We start from the raw sequence: 20,300 nt of genomic DNA on the forward strand, positions 1-20,300 counted from the left end.
TCCGAGCCTCGCGAGATCTGCCAGGCGCAGGCTCTCTTCCCCGAGTTTTGGCTGGGAATGCGAGCCGTCAGGGCCGCACCAATAGCATTGCGGAGCTGGCGGGCAGAGCGCACTCCCAGGCTGCGAAGCCTCGCGAGACCGGGGCCCATTAGGGTCGCTGGTGGTTAGGGGGTTCGCAGCCTGGCGTCCTCTCGTGCGCCTTTCGGTCTTGCAGCCCGACCCTCCGTTCGGCCTGCCTCTGGCCCACCGAGAGCGAAGGCTGAGTAAATGGCCGGCAGGAGTAGCGATGAGAATGAGGACCATCCGAAGGTTAAACGGCCTTGCGGGCGGCCTCCTGGCTCTAAAACTAGGCTCTCGGCAGCGGCTTAGGCCGCCCGGGGCGAAGCGGAGCACCCGGCTCCCGGCCGGACGCCTGTCATGAGGAGGCGGAGGGTCATGCTCCTGGAAGACAGCTTGAAAATTCTCGAGAAGCTGGAAGAAGGCGTGAGTAACACCGACGTGGGGCGCCTTCCTGGCGTTAATGAGGCAGCCGTGCGCTCCGTTAAGAAAAACGAGAAGGCCATCAAGGACAGCGTGGAGAATGTTTCGCCCATCTGCTCCTAAGTGCTGTGCATTCCCCGTGACGTTTACATCGAGATGGAGACCGAGTTAATCTTTTGGGTCGAGGATTAGACCGTAGAGGGGCATCTGACGATGAAGGCCATTTGGCCTGGCCAGACGCGTGTACAAGCAGCTGGTGGAGACCACTGGGAAGGGCAACCCAGATACCCTTCATGCGAGCAAGGGATGGTTTGAGAGGTGTAGAAATCGCTATAGTCTGCGAAATTCGAGGTTGATGGGGCAGGAAGAATCTTTAAATGCCCAGTCGGCACCCGAGTATTCCAAGCAACTCCGGAAACTGGTCAGATCTAGAGGCTTTGTACCTCAGCAGGTCTTCAACGCCGAGGAGATGAGCCTGTTTTGGAAGTCCTTGCCTTCGCGTACTTTTAGGGAAACAGACAAAAATCCGGAAAGCTTAGAGGAAGCTAAAGACACAAAATCCCTTATTTTTTTGTGCCAGTGCCGTAAGTGACAAAATGATAAAGCCGTTGCTGCTTTATAAAGACCCTGATCCCACTTGTCTTATGGAAAAAAAAATAAAAAACGCCGTCTTGTTTTCTGGCGAGCCCTAACAATATGGTTAACAGCTGACTTCTTTTTGGATTGGTTTCGTAGTTGTTTTATCTATCAAACCTTGAGTTCTTTCACAGAAAAAAATCTTGAATTTAGAGTGTTACTGATTTGGACAGAGGTCCCAGTCACCCGGACTCATTCTTTGCTCATCCTACTGTTGATACTGTGTTATCTCCCTCTGGAAAGCACTAACTGCCTTCAGCACTTGGATCAGGGTATAACTGGAGCATTCAGGAGATATTACACCAAGCATATGTTTGACCACTTTACTGACTATTGAAAAGAACCCTTGCCTCACTTTGAAAGAAACATGGTAACAGTGAACATTGCTGAAGTTTTGGTAGTGATAAGAGGTGATGGATGATGTAAAACCAGCTGCTCTTAATAAAGTCTGGCGGAAACTTTGGGACAATATTGTGAATGATTATGCATGTTTCCCTAGAGCTAATTAAGTTGAAAAAAGTCATAGAGTCTGCAAAATGGATGCGCTTTAAATTCATCGATATTGATGAAAGTGAAATTAATGAGCTACTTCAGTTTCAAACTTTGGCAATAACAGAGTGTATCTATAGATGAGGAAGAACACAAGTCTCTGAAAGTAGACATAAAGATGAATCTAAGGAAATTAAATGCTGTTTTATACCAAGTGTGTAAGGACTATCATTTAGTCATTCAGCAAACATTTATTAAGCATAATCTGTGTGAGGCCCTGTGCTAAACTCTGGACATCTCAGGAAATCATCTCAGGATCTAAGGTAAAATGGTCATTAACAGTGGCTTTATTAATGTCACAGGTATAAAAGATCACAGTCTTGATTTACTTTAGTGGACTTTAAATAAAAAGGTTTTTTTTTTAGGACCACTTGGCCTCATTTTCTGTAACCCTGTTTTTTCCATACTTGCTAAATTCTTAATCTCAGATGGAGATTTTCTGAGTTAACCTTCTTTGGTAGTTGGCATGAGAGTACTTGCTCTAGAATTGCTGTCATGGCCTTACGTTTTATAAAGTACTCTTATATTAATCTACTCTATTAATTAATCCTCACTTTAGACCTATGAAGGAGATGCTAGCTCTTCCTTTACCAAAAAAACCCCTCAAAAGCTCAGAGAGGTTAAGTAATTTGCCTGAGCCTGTGTAGCTGTTGATGTAAATGATAGGGCTAGGCCTACAGCCGACTTAAGACACTTTGCTAGGAAGTGTATTAGGCCTTTAAAAATTTATAGTCCCACAGAATGAGACAGACAGGTAAACAGGTAAATTAAACACAGGTTGTGAACTGGTGCCTGCAGGCCAGATTTGGCTAACGTGTTTTGTATGGTCTGCCCAGTTTAAAACAATTTTGAATTGGTTTTCAGCATTTCCCACCACCCTACCCCTGCCTTTAAGGTGCTATTTACATAAAATACAGTTCGCCAATTTAAGTGTATAGCTTGTTGAATTTTTTAATGTTTGTGTAACCAGTACCACAATCAAGATATAGAACAGTTTCCTTGGCTTAAAGTTTACTTGTGCCCTTGTCTACTCAATCCCTTCTCCTGCCCCGGAAATGTCATTTAATAATCAAGATATTTCACATTAAAAAGCTAGATTAAAAAATTGGAAACCCTGACGAAGTGGACTCTGCATCCCTGAAGGGCAATAGTCAATCATTAGCTTGCTTCTTTTTAAAATTTGTTTGCATCTCCCCATGGTTGATGTTAAATGCTGCAACAGAAATGTGTACAAAGTGCCTTAGGGGGAACAAAGGACTGTGGGACTAATTAACCTTGGGAAAGGCTGCACAGAGCAGCTGGCCTGGAAAGACGAAAGAGTTCATAGGGAGAGCAGTTGGGAGTAAGAGTGTTCTAAGCCAAGGAGGATTAGAAGGGAGATCCTGGGAGAAGGGGGTGACAGGGGAACAGGAAGGCAGCCACGTGTGTGTTTCATTTATTTGTTTTTGTTGGCGGGATGAGCCTCTATAAAGTGTAAGAGTTTTGTGTATCTGTATTAGTGTTTGTGGGCTGTTGTTTCTGAAGGTTTTATATATCTAAGAAACTTAGGTCTTTTTATCTCTGCATCTGTGGAGATTTTATGATTCGCGTGTGTGTGTGTATGTATGCGTTAGAATGGGAGGGGAAAATTAGTATTTTTATTTTTGCAGGGGTTGGAGGTTTGCATGTGGTGCTTGGGTTGCCCAGTGAAAATTTCTCCCTCTTTCCCCGCCCCCTCCTTCTGGCCTGGCTGGGACCTGGCTGGGCAGTGAGGCAGGCAGCAGGTGGTAAGGCGAGAGGGCTGTTCAGGCCCTTCGTGCCCGCCCATCAGCCAGCAACTCGGGCCCGAAGGTCCAATAGGCTGTGCTGCTCAGTTACCGGCGACGCCATGGACAGGCTGGGCGCACGGTGCCCCCTGCCAGGCTGCCCGCGGCCCTCAGTCCTTATATGCCTCCTGGTGAGTGTTCCACCCTACTGTGAGTCCTCTCATCTCTAAACCTCCACCCTGGGATTGAGGAGAGAAGGTGCATTTGTCTTTACTCTTCCTGGGATTTTGAGCTGGAGGCAGGTAGGTAGGGGGTGGAAGGTAAAATCCTTGGGGGCACCACCCCTTGTCCTGGAGAATTGTGGCGTGGTTCTGAAGGTTACCAGCACCCCTTCACTCCCTGCCTTGTGAGGAGTGACCGGGCTGTGTTTCACTGCCAGGGTCGTTGGGGTGATAAAGGGTGGCTGCTGGAAAGTTCACATCTACAAGTCATGTGATAGATCCTTTGTTGAGTACAGTTATTTCATTTTTCTGTATTTTTCTGGGGGCTTTGTTTTGTCGTCTTTGAAATAATCTTAAAATGTTATGGTTGGAAGTCGCTACAGGGTACTTGCAGTGGTGCTGGTGGTTGTGGTGGGTGGGGAGGGGGAGTGAAAAGGAAAGCTGTAGGGGAGGGCCCGGTGCCCAGGGGTCTAGCCCAGCTCTGCTGCTCACTTCTTGGTGATTTCTTCCCCTCTCTGGCCCTTAATTTCCTCATGTGTATGAGTTGGCATAAATCAGTAACTCTTAACCTTTTGGGGGCTATAGATTTTCTTTTCTTTTCTTGTCTTGTCTTGTCTTGTGAAAATTCTGGATTTGCACCCAATGAAAATGTATAGATAAACACAGGTTTATCTATGTATTTACAGATAAACACATCTATAAGTGTATAGATAAATTAAAATGTTGCATTCAGTTTCTGAGTATTCACAGATTTTTAAAACCTAGATGGGTTACAAGTTTAGAACCACTAGGTGGTTTCTGAGGCCCCTTCTGCCTTAACAAACACTAAAGTCAACCATAACCTTTTAAAGGCTAGGTAGATACTCTAGGACAAAAAAAGGGGGAAGACAATGAATTATGAAATAACTAAAATATTTTAAAACAATGTAAAATTAGAAAAGGATAAAGACATAAATATGAAAATACTATAAAGACTTTAAAACTGAGAGTAAATATTTTTCCATTATAATGTTTGTATTAGGGAATTTGGTGATGTGTGTATTTTCCATCAATTTTGCATTCATGTAATATCATTTTCTAATAAACTGTAGTCCACCTTTGGTTCCAAACTGACCTTTCATGCTTCTGATTCTTTGTTGATAACATCCACAAACATTTCCCAAGCCCATGCTCCTTGTCAGGGGTTGTAAAGTGCTGGGAATACAGAAGTGAATGAAGCCAAAGAGCTCGTGTCCAATGCAGGAGACATATGTAAACAATGGTCTGTATTTCAGTGTGATCGACGGTAGACTAAAAGGATGTTTAGCAGCAGTCCTGGCCTCTACACACTAGATGCCAGTGGCATCTCCCCCAAGTCATGACAATCAGAATTGTCTCTAGATGTTGCCAGATGTCCCAAGTTGACAGCTACTGGATTAAGTGAAGCTCAAGTAACCCCACTATGTCAGTTCCTAGTCATGCTCCTTGCAGTTCTTCGAGAGCCCAGGTTGGGAGGCAGGAGTCTTGGACTCAAGTCTTGGTTCTGTCACAGAATTTGTGTGTTCTGCCTTAGTTACCTTATTTGTAAATGAAGGGTTAGCTTAGACAATACCTGAGGGCCCAAAATACCTCCTAGCATTTTGACTAAGAGTTCATACAAGAGGTTCAGTACATTTTAGGTGAGTTTATATTTAATCCTGTTAGCTCTGTGTTCCACTGATACTTGCTGGCTGCAGTGCCCTAGATCTTTTCCAGGAATGGCGTCTTTGGCTAGGGACAGGCCGTTGCTCCTTTTGTTAGGAGTCTGTGCTGGAAGCCACCTTAGAGTCATGTAGTTGACCCCTCACAGTGTGGTAGTATGTCCAATTCTCTGCCAAAAGCACTGTGGGTGACCAAGAAGCCCTACTTACTTCACAAGGCTGTTTATCCTCAGTATCAACATCTTGCTGATACACTAATTCACTAGCCTGCAAGTATTTGTGGAGAACCTGCTATGTGCCATGAACTGTGCTGGGGACACAGTGATGAGCAAAGCACAGTCCCTTCCTTTACTGGATTAATGATTATAAATTGTTTATCCTGTCTTGTTAGAATCCATGGCAGCTCTGAGGTAGGCAGTACAAATGTCATAATCTCCGATTTCTAGATAACATTTACAGAAGGGAGAGGAAGTAACAGGCCACGGGCAGTTAGCAGTAGGCTAACAGGCACTAGGATTTAAAGCCTGCTCTCTAGTGCCTTTATTTTTTCCCTATATAATCTAATTTAGTTGTCATTAAACACACAATAAAAGCTTCATTGAAAAGTCTGTTTGTTTTTTTTTTCTCGTGTGGTCACTGGTTTAGTTCAGAGGACCAGTATGCTGGATTGGAGGTGTTGGTGGAGGTAGTAGGAGGGAAGGAAAAACCCACCCCAGACAGGCCTCTAGTCAAAGTGAAGCTGAAGACATAAAAACGCTACTTATGCCCTGCCAAGAAGTAGGAGCCAGGACCCGGGCAATAACATAGAAGGAATGGGAGGACAGAGGTTTATTTGAGCGAGACGCGAGCCCTGGGGTGGGAGGCAGGAGAAGCAAGCTCTTGTTCAGTCTTGCCTGAGTCGCAGTGGGACTCCTCGCAAGTTTCCTCGACCCCTATTAGTGACTCCATTGTGTCTCCCAAGCAGAGAACCCTGGAATGGAAGATGTCCTCCAGTTATTTTCATTCCCTCTTATTTTAAATGTTGATCATTAAAACAGTAAGGAACAATTGCATCTTGAATGTTTTTTCCTCTCACACTGTCACTGCCATTTTCTTAGCTCAGCATCTTAATGCTTTTTTCCTGGAACGTTGTAAAGGCCTTTTAAATAGACCTTCTGGTCACTCCCCATCCTCCTTCCTGTTACTCTGCTCAGATTGATCATATTATTACTCTCCTACTTAAACTTCCAACAGCACCTTGTCTCTTGAGTACAAACCCCAGACTCCTTAGCCTGAGCCTTTTCTTTATAGTTTTGGCCAGTCTCATTTCCTCCCAATCTCATATCCACAGACTAAGACCCATGCAGACTAGATAGCTCATCTGTTCCAAATACCTCTTGAGTTTGTACATACTATCATATCTCCCCCTCTTGTAATCCTACTTATCAGTTCCAACTTAGATGATATCTTTGAAGTCTTTTCCTGTCTCCATAGGTAGAGCCTTCCTCTTGGACCCCCAGCTCTCTGCCACAGTAGTACAAGTCACACTGCTTTAGAATTAGGCTTCCTTGTCCTCTAGACTCCCCATGGCACCCTGTACATACACAACTGAACGAAAGTGAAATTAATTCCCTAATATATCAATAGATGGTAAGAACCTATCATTCACAGCGATCTCCACAGGATGACAGCAGTTCAGTGGATGTCAGTTGGCATTACCTCTAGTAGCAGTTTTGCACAATAGGATTTCAGGTTATCAAGACTTGACTCCTAAGCTTTGCTTCACTAATTAAAAGCTGTATGATTTTTGAGCAAGTTTCTTGATTTTTGAGCCTCTCTTTTTCCATCTGCAAAATGCAGAGGAAAATATCTAGGCATGAAAACTTTAAGCACCAAAGCTCAACAGAGATCCCAGGAATTATTTTGTGGCTGGGAAATGGGGAAGGAAATATGATGCCCAGCCTTGGTTCCAGTCTGCTTGAGCTGGCAAATAGTGAATTGGCCATGCCACTGCTGATCTGCGCTTTTCTTTCCCCACTGTGCAGATCCTGACAGCTTCTTTCCTGACATACCCCATGCTCAGGACCCTTAGCCTGCAGCTCCACTCAGTTGTCACTGGCAGCTATGTCTCCGGCACTTACTCCATTGTCTTTGCCAACTGTCCCAACGAGCAGATTGCCAGAGATATTGCCAGGTATGGTGAAGGGGCTTAGGTGCTGCCGTGGGAGGCTTGGGGAGGAGCTACCAGGGTGCAGGTGGGTGGACATTCAGCTGGCTGGGGTACCTTAGTAACTGGTTTTCTGGGCATGAATTCTCCCCTTTGTCTGTGGCTGTCACCAGCCACTAGGACGATGTTTTTGCCTTTTGTCCAGAATTCCCACACTTACTGCTCTGCCTAGAGACAAACATCCCGTTACTGTTGCCTGGGCCATGGGAGGTTAGGGGGCCTACCTGTTCCTGCTGTGGCATTCCAACTCTTGACCTTGATGGTTGCCTCCAAGTTCCTGCATGCTCTGGTTCCCATCACCTCCAGATACAGACTGTTGCTCTCATCTCCTCTCTCTTTTGTCCCCCCAACTTCAAAAGGCACATTTGTTTACAAATGAACAGTATAAATGTAATAAGGAACAAAGGAAATAAAATAATAGACATATATATTTACATGGCAGGTATAGGGAAAACTTACCGTTCAATTCTTTAAATAAATACTTCTACAATCTAGAATTTAACAGTCAAAATTAGTTTCTAAGAGTAATTTTTTATCACCTCATGAAGAATTTTTAGGAGGGTCATCCTATGTGATTCAAACTATGACTATGTTAATGAAAAAATTACAATTTCATATTCAGAAATGTCCAGGTTGCTGGAAGCCAAGTAAACCAGATCACTACCAATGTCTAAAAGATTCAGAGGCTCTTAGGAAGTCCCCTAAATGCTCCCGTGCTTGTCTCAGTGCTGCCTTTTATTCTTTAGGGCTTCCTCCTAGTTGCTGGTACATAAAGTGTTCTCCTTACCATGCAATGCCATGGCTAAGTAAGAAATATTTCCTGTCGTTTCTGGGGTCTGGTGTAAAAGGAAGGCTGCGGGGTGTGTGTTGGGGTGTGTGTTGTCCACCACTGACTGGGACTCTGAAGTGGGGTCTTAGGGGCTCTCTCCCCTCAGCTGTTCTGTTCAATATTTTTTATAGAAGAGAGGCAAACAGGTTTAGTTTCCAGGATTTGTAGGAGGAGAGTAAATGAATCCATGGTAGGGAGGGCCCCACAAGTGTTAGCTGGCAGGAACCCCAGCTTCAGCTGCAGAACTAGTTCTGGGACCAGGTCTTCAGCTCCAGTTCAGTGCTCTTTCTTCATTAGTGTTCTTTAGCGTTCGGTCTGCCGCCTCTCAGTTCTGGTTCCTGGCAGCGTTCTTAGATCTCATCATTGACAGACACACTCTAAACTGGAAAAATCTGTTGCTGGGGCTAGGGTAGAAACTTGAATGTTGAATCAGAAAGCCTAGATTCTAATGTCTTCTTTGCTGCCAACACCGCATATGACCTTAGACAAGTCTTCCTTCTCTGGGCTTTGATTTCACACATAGAGAGAGAGAATTGGATTAGGCCAGGGTCACAGACACTAATGTCTGTAGACAGGCAGCTTAAGTGAGGGAGTGGGCTGGGGTGTAATGATGGAGAATGACAGTAGATGGCAACCCTCACTCTTCTCACATGTAGGGAGGAGAGAGCAGTGGAAGTTGACCTGAGAAGCATATGTCATGCCTCGAGGGAGTAGCCCTTGCTCAGCTCTAGCTAAGTGTGACCTCATAGGACTGCAGGTCCAATGTCATAAGTCTCATTTTTTGGTGAGAAGGCTAGATGATGTGTACGTTTTGAATGTGAAATACTCTGATAGTACAAATTGGTAACAAAGTCATGGCTTTTTTTTTAAATGCCACGTGAGCCAAACTGTGTATCTGGTCTGTGAGCTTCTGGTCTGTGACCTTTGCAATTCTGGAAGCCCTGGAAGTTCTGCATTTGTATCTCCTGCTTTACTCAGATGAGCATGAGGGCCTGAGCTCCCTGTCTGTGACCCACTGCTGGTCTTCAGTGTGTGTTTTATCCATCAGCTTGCATATTCATTCACTCCTGTGCTCTCTCGCTCTCTCGTGCTCTCTCTTTTTTTTTTTCCATAGGAACTTTTTGAATGACACAGTCCTCTATAGTTTTACAGTCTCTTACCAAAGGGCTGGTTGCTGTGATCAGTCACCAAGGACTTCATACTTCCAAAAAGACTGGAAAGGGCCTTTGAGGCACTGGATTATTTTTTTCTAGGTTTAACTCACTCCCTGTGTTTACATGTCACCTTTAGAACCAATGAAGTGCAATTTCTCACGCAGATCACTTGACTGAGCGAGCAAGACTTGCGGCCATTGCTTAGACAAATTTGTGCCATGTGCCTCTCCTTACAGTCAGGGTTTACTCATCTCCTGGAATTTTCCAAGGGAGTAAGGGCGGTGGTAATACCAGATTCATGTGGAGCCTTAAATAGAGCCCTGTTCAGCCTGGAACTCTGGGGAAGAGAAAGTAGGTCAGTTCTCTTGGCAGCAGCTAAGAGAAGGAAGGAACAGTAAGCAGAGCTCCAGTGAGGTTTACTTGGCAGGGGCCAAGCACTTCAGAGAACCGAAGCTGGGTCCCCTCGGCTGCCTGAGGCTTGAGAGGAGTTTGTCAGGGTCTGCCTGAGTCCCAGGGCTTGAGGTTTTGATACTTGGGAACATTTCTTTGCATCCGTGATACTTGTGCTAGTTCAGGTGTGGTTTACTGTGTTCACCAGGGTTCTGCACAGGAATCAGACTGTCAGGAATTCCAACCTGTGGTCTCAGAAAAAAAAATTTTTTAGAGGTCTACAAAGGTGATGATTGTGCTCTAAGGGTTGTGGTAGAACCTTTACAAAAATAAAAGCAAAAAGAGCCTATATTTGCCAAAGACAAACACAGAACATGATGCCTTTTTTGGCTTTCCTTAGAGTTAATATCAGTTGTGTGTGGTCACACAGGTATCTACAGACCAGAAGCACTGAGTGTCAGCCCAATACATATCTGAGAAAGAAAAGGAGAAGAAGGTGGCATGATAAAAGGAGCTCTTGGTGGTGGAAAGGCTTGGAAACCACTGCCTGAACCAGTCCTCTCTTTGTACAGCAGGCACTCAGGTCGAGTGGGAGGGCTGTGCCTGTCTCGGAGAGGTGCTCAGATACCTGTTCCTGGAATGAAAGAAGGAACTTGTGTAAGGTCACACAGCCATCCTACTGCAGGGCTGAAGTGGAGTCCACATCTTCTTGTTCTCCATCCAGGGTTAATAGATTCTCATTCCCCAAGCAGGCTGGGCCTGTCCTCAAAACTGCCTTCCCATAACTGCTTCCCTGCTTGTCTCCCCACCCAAGGAGGGACTTATAAACAACTCTGTCTTCAGTGGTTCTGTGCATGGTAGTCTGTGCACGTACCGGGTTGGTCTGAGTGGGGAGGGGCCCTCTAAATAGTTACCTACTTAGGCTCAGATTTCCTGGGTAATTCCCAGGAACTCCTGCCCCCCAACCCTTCTCGGGACACTTGGACACCAGTGACTGTCACTCTGTCTCTTTACTTTAGGGCTGTCCTGGATAAGAAGCTGGCTGCATCTGTGAACATCCTGCCTAAGGCATCCTCGCTGTGAGTTTTGCTATGGCCAGAGGAGGGGTGTGGGAGTGCTAGGTCAGGTCGTGGCCGGTGGAAAGAGCACTGAACTAATGCGGAGTTGTCAAAGAACAACTCAGAGGCATCTAATTCATCAGTAGTTCACTATCAATTTGTATTCAGAGGAAATCAACTAGTGGGTTTATGTCATCCAACAAAAGCAAAAACAGGCTATGTTTAGAGAAGGGGAAAAAACCTGCAAATTACGAGCAATGAGTCTTGTTTGCACATTCTTTGTTTAAATCAATTAGCTTGATGTTACCAAAGAAGTCAGACTGGACATTCCATTCCTGACTAAGCCCACTGGGGATATCAAAGAATATAATTTCTGTTGCTTTTGAATTCTCTGGAAAGCTTTGAGAGTTCAGCATACATGACAGACTATTTCTGTGCACTGTCTGCCTTTCATTTCATCAACTCGTTTACTTGGGCCTGGTCTACACCATTTCCCTCATCAAAATATTTCCACATCCCAGTGCTAGCATGCAGGATTTGTCTTGTACCTCATTTTCTCTGATCATCCTGTTTCTCATCTCCTTTCTCCTCTGATGAAAGAGAGAGAGGTCCTACTCTTGAGGTCAGAGCAGAAAAGTGCCGTGTAGCGAAGGCTTTCTCCGGCCCCGCAGTACCATTCCCTCACACCATCTGTAGCTGTGGCTCCCACATTTGGCCATGCTTTAGATTCCTGAGCTCCATCCTGGATCTGTTCAGTCTCTAAAGATGGGGCTTGAGTCTCTGAATTTTTAAAAAGTTGTATTGGTATTCATATAAGCCAGTCTGGGAGCCAGTGCTTGGGAACTAGAACAGAATTTTAGCCTAATGTTCCCCTCCTGTGTTCATCCTTCCTTATAATTCATCCTTTCACCACAGCTTTGTGAGACAGATAAAGCCAATGCTTGAGTTGTCTTAGATTTGCCCTGGGTCAGCGTAGATATTCTCAGGTCAGATTTCTTTCCCTTCCCATGATGCTGTTCTCATGACTCTTTTTTGAACATTGTCACTGAATTTGTTTTTCATTTTTGGACTTGTTTCCATGTCTTATAAGGCTCGCTTCTTCCTTGAATCCTCCTTAGCTTATTTAGTTTATTCATTGGTGGGCACTCAGCTCTGAGAGTCAGTGGTAAAAATAGCACCAGTTCAGAGGATGGGGAGGTGCCTGGAAGTCATGAGTGTAGGATGAGCATTGAAAGAACTGGAGATGCCCAGTTTGGAGGAGAGAACATACAGGAGTTTCCGCAGGGCTGTCCTGAACTGGGCCTTCACGTGGAAGCTGGGGAAACAACTTGGTGGCAAATTGGCACACCGTGAAATAAACCATCTCATGTGAAAACCTTCCAGGCAGATGGACTTCTTCAAGAGACGGTGAGCCTCTCACCTCCAGGAATGTTAAGGCAATGCTAGAATGTTTGAACTAGATGACCTGTAAGGCTTGACCAACTCCACAGTTTTTTATATGGGCTTGGAAAGATTTTGAAGTTTCCACCTTCGTAAATCACCTAATTGGGCCAGGCTTAATTCACTGAGCTCATCTTGTGAGCATAATTTTTTTTGTTCTCTTCTCCAGGTACTTTTGGAATGGAGAAATAGAAGAGGCCACTGAGATCCTGTTGGTGAGTGAGGATGGGAGGAAGGGGCCTTGATGGGGGAAGAGCGAGACCAAGGCCTTTTCCCCAGGTTCCAATTAAAAATTAGCAAAGATCAACTGATGAAGGTTCTTGCCCCACATAAGATGCCCTAGGTTCATTTGTGAGCTAGTGATAGCGCCTGGGGACCCGGAGGAATGCTGCTTTCTGCACGGTCAGCTGAGTGAGCAGCTGCAGAGCTGGGGCTGAGGTCCTAAAGCAGTGCTTTTTTTCTTTTTTCATTTACAGCTAATAAAGACGAAGACTTCCAAGGTCCATACGCTGTCCAGCTACATCAGGTAGTACTGCCATCTCCTCCCAGCCAGGGGCGTGCTGGGGACCAAGTGAATGAGCTTGAAAAGCAGGAGACCCAGAGCCTAGTCACCAGCCTCCATGTGACCCTGGGTATGGCCCTGTCCCTCAAGAGTCTCCATCTGTAAAGAGTTAAACCAGTGGTTCTTAAAATTTTGGTCTCAGGATCCCTTTACACTTATGGAAATTGTTGAGGACCCAAAAGAGCTTTGTTTATGTGGGTTATATAAAAGTTTACTGTATTAGAAATTAAAACTAAGAAATTTTTAAATTATGTGTTTTTAGCTCATTTAAAATACAGTATTACCTATTAACATAAATACAGGCATACCTTGGAGATATTGCGGGTTTGGTTCCAGACGACTGCAGTAAAGTGAGTGACATGAATTTTTTGGCTTCCCAGTGCATATAAAAGTTATGTTTACACTCTACTGTAGTCTTACTCAGTATGTAATAAATAGCATTATGTCTAAAAAAAAGTAACAAATTACTACCTTAATTTAAAAATACAAAACAAAAAACAATTACAGTAGTAACATCAAAGATCACCATAACAAATATAATAATTAAGAAAAAGTTTGAACTATTGAGAGAATTAGCAGCATGTGACACAGAGACAGGAAGTGAGCAAATGCTACTGGAGAAATGGCGTCAGTAGACTTACTCGACCCAGGTTACCATAAGCCTTCAATTTGTAAAAAACGCAGTATCTGCAGTGAAGTGAAGTGCAACAAAATGAGGTATGCCTGTAATGCGTTTTTATGGAAAGTAGCCATGTTTTCCAAAAAACTGGAAAGAATGGCATCATTTTACATTTTTGCAGAATCTGGCTTAATAAGACAGCTGAGTTGCCTCAAAAGCATCTTTAAGTATTAAGACACTTTTAAGCTCATGGTGATAAATTCAAGTTTTCCAAACTTCTAATTTTTGTGTAAAAACATGAATTTTTTGATCGGCAATAAATGATGTAAATTGTCTTCATTTGAGTGGTGGGCCCACTTTGTTCTTATTTGGGAAAATGCCTAATACTCAAACCGGAGTAACCTTAATTTGTAAAAGTGACAGACAAATGATGGTTACTTGGGCTTGAGAGTAAAAACTTGAGAGTGTTCTGTGGGGGAAGAAAGTCTAGCTTCTGTCTCAATCAGAGTTTTAGACGACCTTGCTCTTAGGTACATAGCAGAAGCGCCTTTGTATGATTCCCATTTTGTCACACAGAATATTAAAAAGATGTACTCAAGGGTCAAACTTTAATGAAAATAGTAATTCTTTACCACGTTATCAAGGATGCTCTTGCATTTTTAAATGCAGGTGTGTGGTGGTGAAGAACACAGTGACAGCTGCTACAGTGTGGTGCCCTTGTCCTGACGCATGCTGTGGTGCCACCAGTCTTACCCATCACTGCTTTTGCACCATCAGTGCAAATGTCAACATAGTAAAGAGATAAATAACAAATGAGTACTATTATGAAAATAGTTTTGGCCTCATGGACCTCCCAAAAGAGGCTTGGAATTCCCCAGGGGTCAGTGGACGTCACCTTGAGAACCACTGGTCTAAATCCTTATTTATTATTCAAAGTGTGGTTTTTGGAATAACTGGCATCACCTGGAAGCTTGCGAGAAATACAGAATCTCACACTAACCCCAAACCTACTGAATCAAACTACAGTGTAGTAAGGTGATTCCTGTGCACTAAAAGCTTGAGACTTGCTGGTCTAAAGCAGTGATTCTTAATGCTGGCCATGTGCTATAGCCACATGGAGACGTTTTTCAAATTATCAGTTTAGGCTCCACCTCAGATTCTGACTTAATTTATCTGGAATGGGTATGAAGTAATGAGTATGAAGTATGGTGTTCTTCAAATCTTGACTTTCCTGTGCAGCCAGAGATGTGAGTCACCATTTATTTGGATGATAAAACCTTTTCCCGTCACTTCTTAGGGAACCAGGAAGGACTCTGGAGTTACATGATGATACCAGCTCTCAGATCTAGTGGTAGAAAAGGCCCTCATGTTACCACTAGAGCACAGATGTGGGAATAGGGCACCTTTGGTAGAACCAGCACTCTTGAGAAATTACAGCCTGACTGGTGAGGGACAACTTCGAGGTTAAGAGCATGAGTGCCAGAGCTTGACCTCCAGGGTCAAATCCTGGCTCCTCTGTTTGCTGGTTGTAGCGTAAATGCATGTGTGTTACTTGAGCCTTGCTGTGCCTCAGTTGCCCCGTCTACAGGGTGGGGACCATACGAGCACCTTGGCTTGCTATGCATACTGGAATGAATTACGTAAAGTACACACGTGAGGTGCTGCGTTAGTGGCAGCTCTTACTACTAAAGCATTATAAACATGTCTCCTTCAGTATGTCTGAATAGTATTCTGATAGTATTGAGACATACATACACTGAATTCTGTATGTCTGCTTTTAAAAACACATACAGGTCTAGGTGTCCATGAAATAAGTTAAGAAAATTCATTATCCTCAGGCACTGAAAATTATCCAACTTCCTCCTAATGTTTAAGCACCTATCCAAACACGTGTTGTGATTAGGACCACCTCATGAGAGCCTTGCAGTGCCTAATTCAGCAAAAAGGAGGCAGAGGCTCATTATCTCTATTTGACAGATGGGACGGAGGCCCAAGGCCTTATGTTTCTTTGCTTTGGAAAGTGAAGAGAACTTGCATTGTGTGTCAAAGACCAGGTGAAAGAAACAGGGAGGAGGAGATTCCTGTGGGTTTGGATGGTCAAGGAAGAGCCCTCGGGAAAGGTCAGAGGTTGAGTTGAGCCTTAAGAAACAGAGAGGTGTTTGGTTAATCAGCAGCAGCAGGGAGAGCTTTCTAGGTGGAGAAGAGAATACAGAGGTACGGGGGGGTGGTTTGGGGAGGGCACAGTGATGAGTTGCGACAGTGATAAAGACAGCAGCTAACATTTAGTGATGCATGCAGTGCCAGCCAGTGCACCAGGTAAGTGCTTATACACCTTGTCCCATTTTATCCTCAGCAGTCCAATCATGTGGGTACTATTTTTATCCCCTCTTTTGTAGGAACTTTAGGGAATTAAGTGATTTGTCCATGCTTACATAGCTAAGAGGTGGCAGACTGAATTTGAACCCGTGTCTGTGAGACTCTCAAGACGTCTGGCCTAACTGATCACTTGGTGACAGGTGGGTCACAGGCTCAGGAGTGGTGAGCTGTGGGGCTGGACAGGTGGCTACAGGCAGATTGCAGCAGGCCTTAAGTGAGGCTGGCCAGTTGGGTTTTATCGCATAGGCTGATTGCAATTCTAGGCATTCACAGGGCTCTGCTTTCTTTCCAAAGGTTGATGCATCCTTTTGAAATCCCAGAGATCTTCAGTCTTCCCATGGACCGAGGAGATGCACACTATTTAAAGTGGCTGGAGGAGGGCATGAAGGAGGAATGAGTGGGGGCTTTTTGTGCACCCTACTGGCAGCCTTGAGCCTTCAGCAGCTGTACCATGGGGGAAGAGAGGCTTATGTCTGCCTCGCAGTGTCGCCATGCTTTTGTCAGCACAGAGGAGCTGAGTCACTTTTGGAGGATGAAGGTCTGAGGCTCCTGAGGCTGGAAGAGGACACTGGGCCATTCAGGCTGAACAAGAACCCAGTGGAACTTGTCTCCGAGTGTGTCATGCTTGAAGGTGGCCAGGGGTGGGATGATGATGATTGTGTGTAGGGGCCAAGGGGAAGTGGCAGTGAGGGTGATATTTGTCATCTGCAGTCACTGAGCCAATGTCGAGTGCCTAGTATGTAATTACTCTGCTTCTCATGAGGGGTGGACCTGAGGACCTGTTCACTCAGGAGTGTGGGAGGAATGCCACTTTCTAGGGGAACTGGAAGTACTTTATCCAAAAGGATGAATTGCTAATGGAATTTCAAGGCCAAGCAGAATTAGCTCTCCTGGCTAAAGATGGTGTTTGTTACTCCTGGGTCCTGAGGACGCGGGGCTGGGAGTGGGCTTCATGAGTGCATTCAGAACCGGGGAACAGCAGGGCTGAGACACAGCCTCTCGGGTTGGGAGTGGTCTTGACTCTTTCCTGGCCTGAGTGTGGCAGACATCAGCAGGTTCTGGTGCCTTGCTCAGTGGCGACGTAGATTCTGAGCCCACCCTGCTAACCTTTCCACTTGAGCGCTGAAACCGAGCATCCCCGAGAAGGAAAGAACCCTCAGGAACTGCTAGACTGGTGGTGTTCAGACTTGGTCCACAGAGCCCAGGGGCTGACAGAAGGCACCCTAGGGGCTACCTGGGTGTGGCAGTAAGAGTTGGGACCCCCACTCACACCTCAGCCAGTGCACTTGTGCTTTTATTATTTGTGTATGTAGAGCTAAGTGTGTGTGTGTTTGTTTGATAAAGGTTTGTAAGCCAGTGGCCTGAGTCAGTCTCTATTTTGTAGATTATAAAGGAAGCTGAACTGCACCGAGGCCCAGAAGCAGGGACCTGTTGGGTTACAAACAGTACAGCCAAGGCTGCTCGCCCTGGTGCTCTCTGCCTGCTGCACGGGTGTCGGGTGGACGAGGGCAGGGAGGGCAGAGCCCCGTGGGGTGAGAAGAGAGACTTGACCAAGGCCCCCTCTGTGGCTCTGGCACAGGGTAGCTGCACTCTGCAGATACCGTGGGCAGTGTGGGTAGTAGCCTGGGTCTTTCTTCCTAGAGGGAAGGGTGTGGGAGGGGGGTTGCCAGGCTCTAGTTCTGACACCTTCTGTGCTTCTTGGACCTTAGTTTCTCCAAATATAAAATGAGGGAGGACCTCCAAGGGCCCTTGTGTGAAGACCTTGTAGGGACTTCAGGCTGAGCCCCTTCCAAAGGTCCAGAGGATCCTTTTATGATAGCCAGTGAGGATTCTGGTGGGCTGCCTCAGGAGAACAAAGAGAATGATAGTGGTGATGTCCTTTTCTTATGACAGGTGTTTCTGGTACATGTGAAAATCTTGTGTAAAGTAAACCTTACTGAAAATGTACTGGGGACCCCAGATGGACTGCCTGTGTTGCTTTCAGGATAAAGTCCAATTTCTTGGTCTGGCTTTCAAGGCCCTTTATAGCCTTGCCGCAGATCTCTTTCTCCGTCTTTACCTTCCACCTCCCTCTCCTGCCCTGGCAAGTGGGTGAGTCCAGTATGCTGTGCTGTTACCCTCCTGCCTGAGCGCCCTTCTGCACAAACGCTTGTGAAATCTGGTGGCTCCTTTGCAAAGGCTGGCGTCCCCAGTTGGAAGGAGTCTCTCCTGCCTGGTGTCCTTGTGCATCACAGTCTCCTGTTTCTAGATGTGAGCTGCTCGAGGTGAGGGGGCATGTTTGAATCTATTTGGTCGTTTGCACAGGGTTTGGCAAATACTTCCCAAATTGATGTTTCAAGCATTTGAATAAAACTTTCTTGATAGTCCAGTTACTTTCTTGGCAAAATCCAGCTTTTTTCCCTTGAACTTTCTTAAAGTAGAACTTATTCCAAAGGAGATTTTTCTTTCTATCTTTGGCCTTCACTGGGTCATTTTCTGTGCTGACTGTGCATTGAAAACTGTTCCTTGGTGGCCTTCCTTTGCCTCAGTGTCACAATTGACTATAGGAAATGGGAGAGGAGAGGGAAAAAACACCTGCTTAAACCATCAGCTCTCTCTACCAGGTTCTTTCCTAGGTTCTTAACATCATTTTATCCTTATAACTCAATGTTACGCTCATTTTGCAGATGAAACCTGAGATCAGAGAGCAGGAGATAAAAGATGCTTAAAATAAGTGGCAGAGCTAGGCTCTGAACCCGGGTCTCTGGTTCTGAATCGGATGGTCTTACTGCCTCTTTCAAAGAGGTTGGATGTATCCCTTTGTAGGCCAAAGACCCAGAGAACCTGCTCTAGCCAACTCTAAAGGAAGAGTTACTAGTTCCTCAGACTTCCCTGGGGTAAGTTGGCATATTGCACTGTTTACTTCTCCCCACAGATCTGGAGGTTGGCGATAGCATCTTCCTTATACAGATGAGGGAACAGATTTTGAGGCGCTTCATGATTCTCAGGGTCTGTGTGACTCCAGCTGACATGGTTTGGCCACTCTACCACACTGTCCTCCCAGAATGATGCTGTGAGACCTGGGGCTGGGACCTAGACTAGGCTTTCCACGTGGGAATTCCTTCCTGGCATTTCTCAGGAAATGTAAGGGTTTTTTTGAACCCAGAATTCCTGGGAAAACCAGTTGAGAAAATGAGAAAAAGTATTAAAATTACCCATGAATACTGAAGCTTAAAACCATGGAGATGTTATTTATTTGAAGGAATCCATCTTCATCAAATAAAAAACAAGAGCAAGAAGTGCTCCCGCACAGGAGTGAAGGTTCGGAGAACCAGGCAGGAGCGTGTGGGAGGGAAGTGGTGCTGCCCTCTCGTCAGGTGTGCCTGTGATCGCTGCCATGTCGTGAAGGCGTGTCTAGTCCCGTCTGCAAGGACCAGTGGGAGGCATTCTTGCAAATAAGGTAAGTTTCTAGACACAGTATACTTTCTACAAATCCTGTCAGCCTAGTTCCAAGAAATAAGCTTTGGAAACAAAATAAATTCTTAATCTGGCAATTTTGACACAAGATTCTGTGTACTCTTAACCTTGTTAGGATATATTTGAATGTGTTATTTGAATACCATCCGATAACATTCCCTGGCGTTTTCCAGTATTTATTCCCTGGGGGCTGCAGTTCTTTGTAGATACTGCTGAGCTTAATGTTCCTCTTTGTTAAACAATTTTTTTCCCCAGATACCTATAATAATGAGGAAAAAGTATAAAGAATGTTTGAAGTAGTTTAAGGGTAACTTATGATTTGGGGAATTTGTGAGAATCCTGATTTCTTGGTCCTGAATTCCAAAGGTGGAGATTTGTTGTGTTTGTAAACACTAACCTTGACTACACGGTAGCAGGCCCTCCAGCCTGGGAAGGACCACCGACCTCGGGGGGCCTGTAGGGCTGTTCCACGGGAGCGTGGACTGGAGCCTGGGTCCCTGGCGCTGTTCACTTTTCATCTCACTCCATTGATTTCAGCCCAGAGAGTGATCCCACCCCTACTCCTCCCCACCTCAGCTCCAGTTGTGGTTTTGTTCCAAGAGCACTTACAAGGTTGAAGCAGGAGGTGTGGTAGGGTAAGTGGGAACCATATAATGAAGATTTTTAAGGGCAGACATTAACACTTGGTGGGGTGGGGGGTCTGGGGTGTGGTCAACAGGCTATGCTAAGCCCTGAAAACACAGGGTTCAGTTGAACCCATGGCCTTCACTTCCCTGTAGCTTTTTCCTGTCCCTTCATGTTGCTTCTTTTTCTCCAAACTGCCCTCAATTTAGAGAAGTTTATGTAAAGTAATAATCTATCACATTTGTATGTGAGAGGGTTCCCCCAACATCCCTCAAC

At 45.2% G+C, this 20,300-nt stretch overlaps 1 protein-coding gene across 6 annotated transcripts; it reads left to right on the top strand.

Annotated features, from left to right (window-relative positions):
- The first annotated feature begins 69 nt into the window (after positions 1–69).
- On the top strand, positions 70–18,316 carry LOC105104490 (protein CutA homolog). 6 transcript variants are annotated; one of them, XR_010382799.1, is made up of 7 exons: positions 70–3,601; positions 7,335–7,483; positions 10,909–10,968; positions 12,557–12,602; positions 12,864–12,913; positions 15,965–16,084; positions 16,239–18,316. XR_010382799.1 is itself a non-coding variant. In XM_010998222.3 (6 exons), exons 2-6 carry the CDS (start codon positions 7,365–7,367, stop codon positions 16,339–16,341), a joined length of 378 nt encoding a protein of 125 aa, XP_010996524.1. In that variant the 5' UTR covers positions 71–3,712; positions 7,335–7,364; the 3' UTR covers positions 16,342–18,316. The 6 variants fall into 6 exon arrangements, 3 of the variants coding, with proteins under 3 accessions (XP_010996524.1, XP_010996515.1, XP_010996532.1); XR_004136357.2 differs by lacking the exon at positions 15,965–16,084 and having other exon boundaries at positions 71–3,601; positions 12,864–13,019; positions 16,239–16,301; XR_010382800.1 differs by lacking the exon at positions 16,239–18,316 and having other exon boundaries at positions 71–3,601; positions 12,864–13,019; positions 15,965–16,083.
- The last annotated feature ends 1,984 nt before the right edge of the window (positions 18,317–20,300 follow it).

Source organism: Camelus dromedarius, chromosome 10 (assembly GCF_036321535.1).
Source record: "Camelus dromedarius isolate mCamDro1 chromosome 10, mCamDro1.pat, whole genome shotgun sequence".
NCBI classification, from domain to species: domain Eukaryota; kingdom Metazoa; phylum Chordata; class Mammalia; order Artiodactyla; family Camelidae; genus Camelus; species Camelus dromedarius.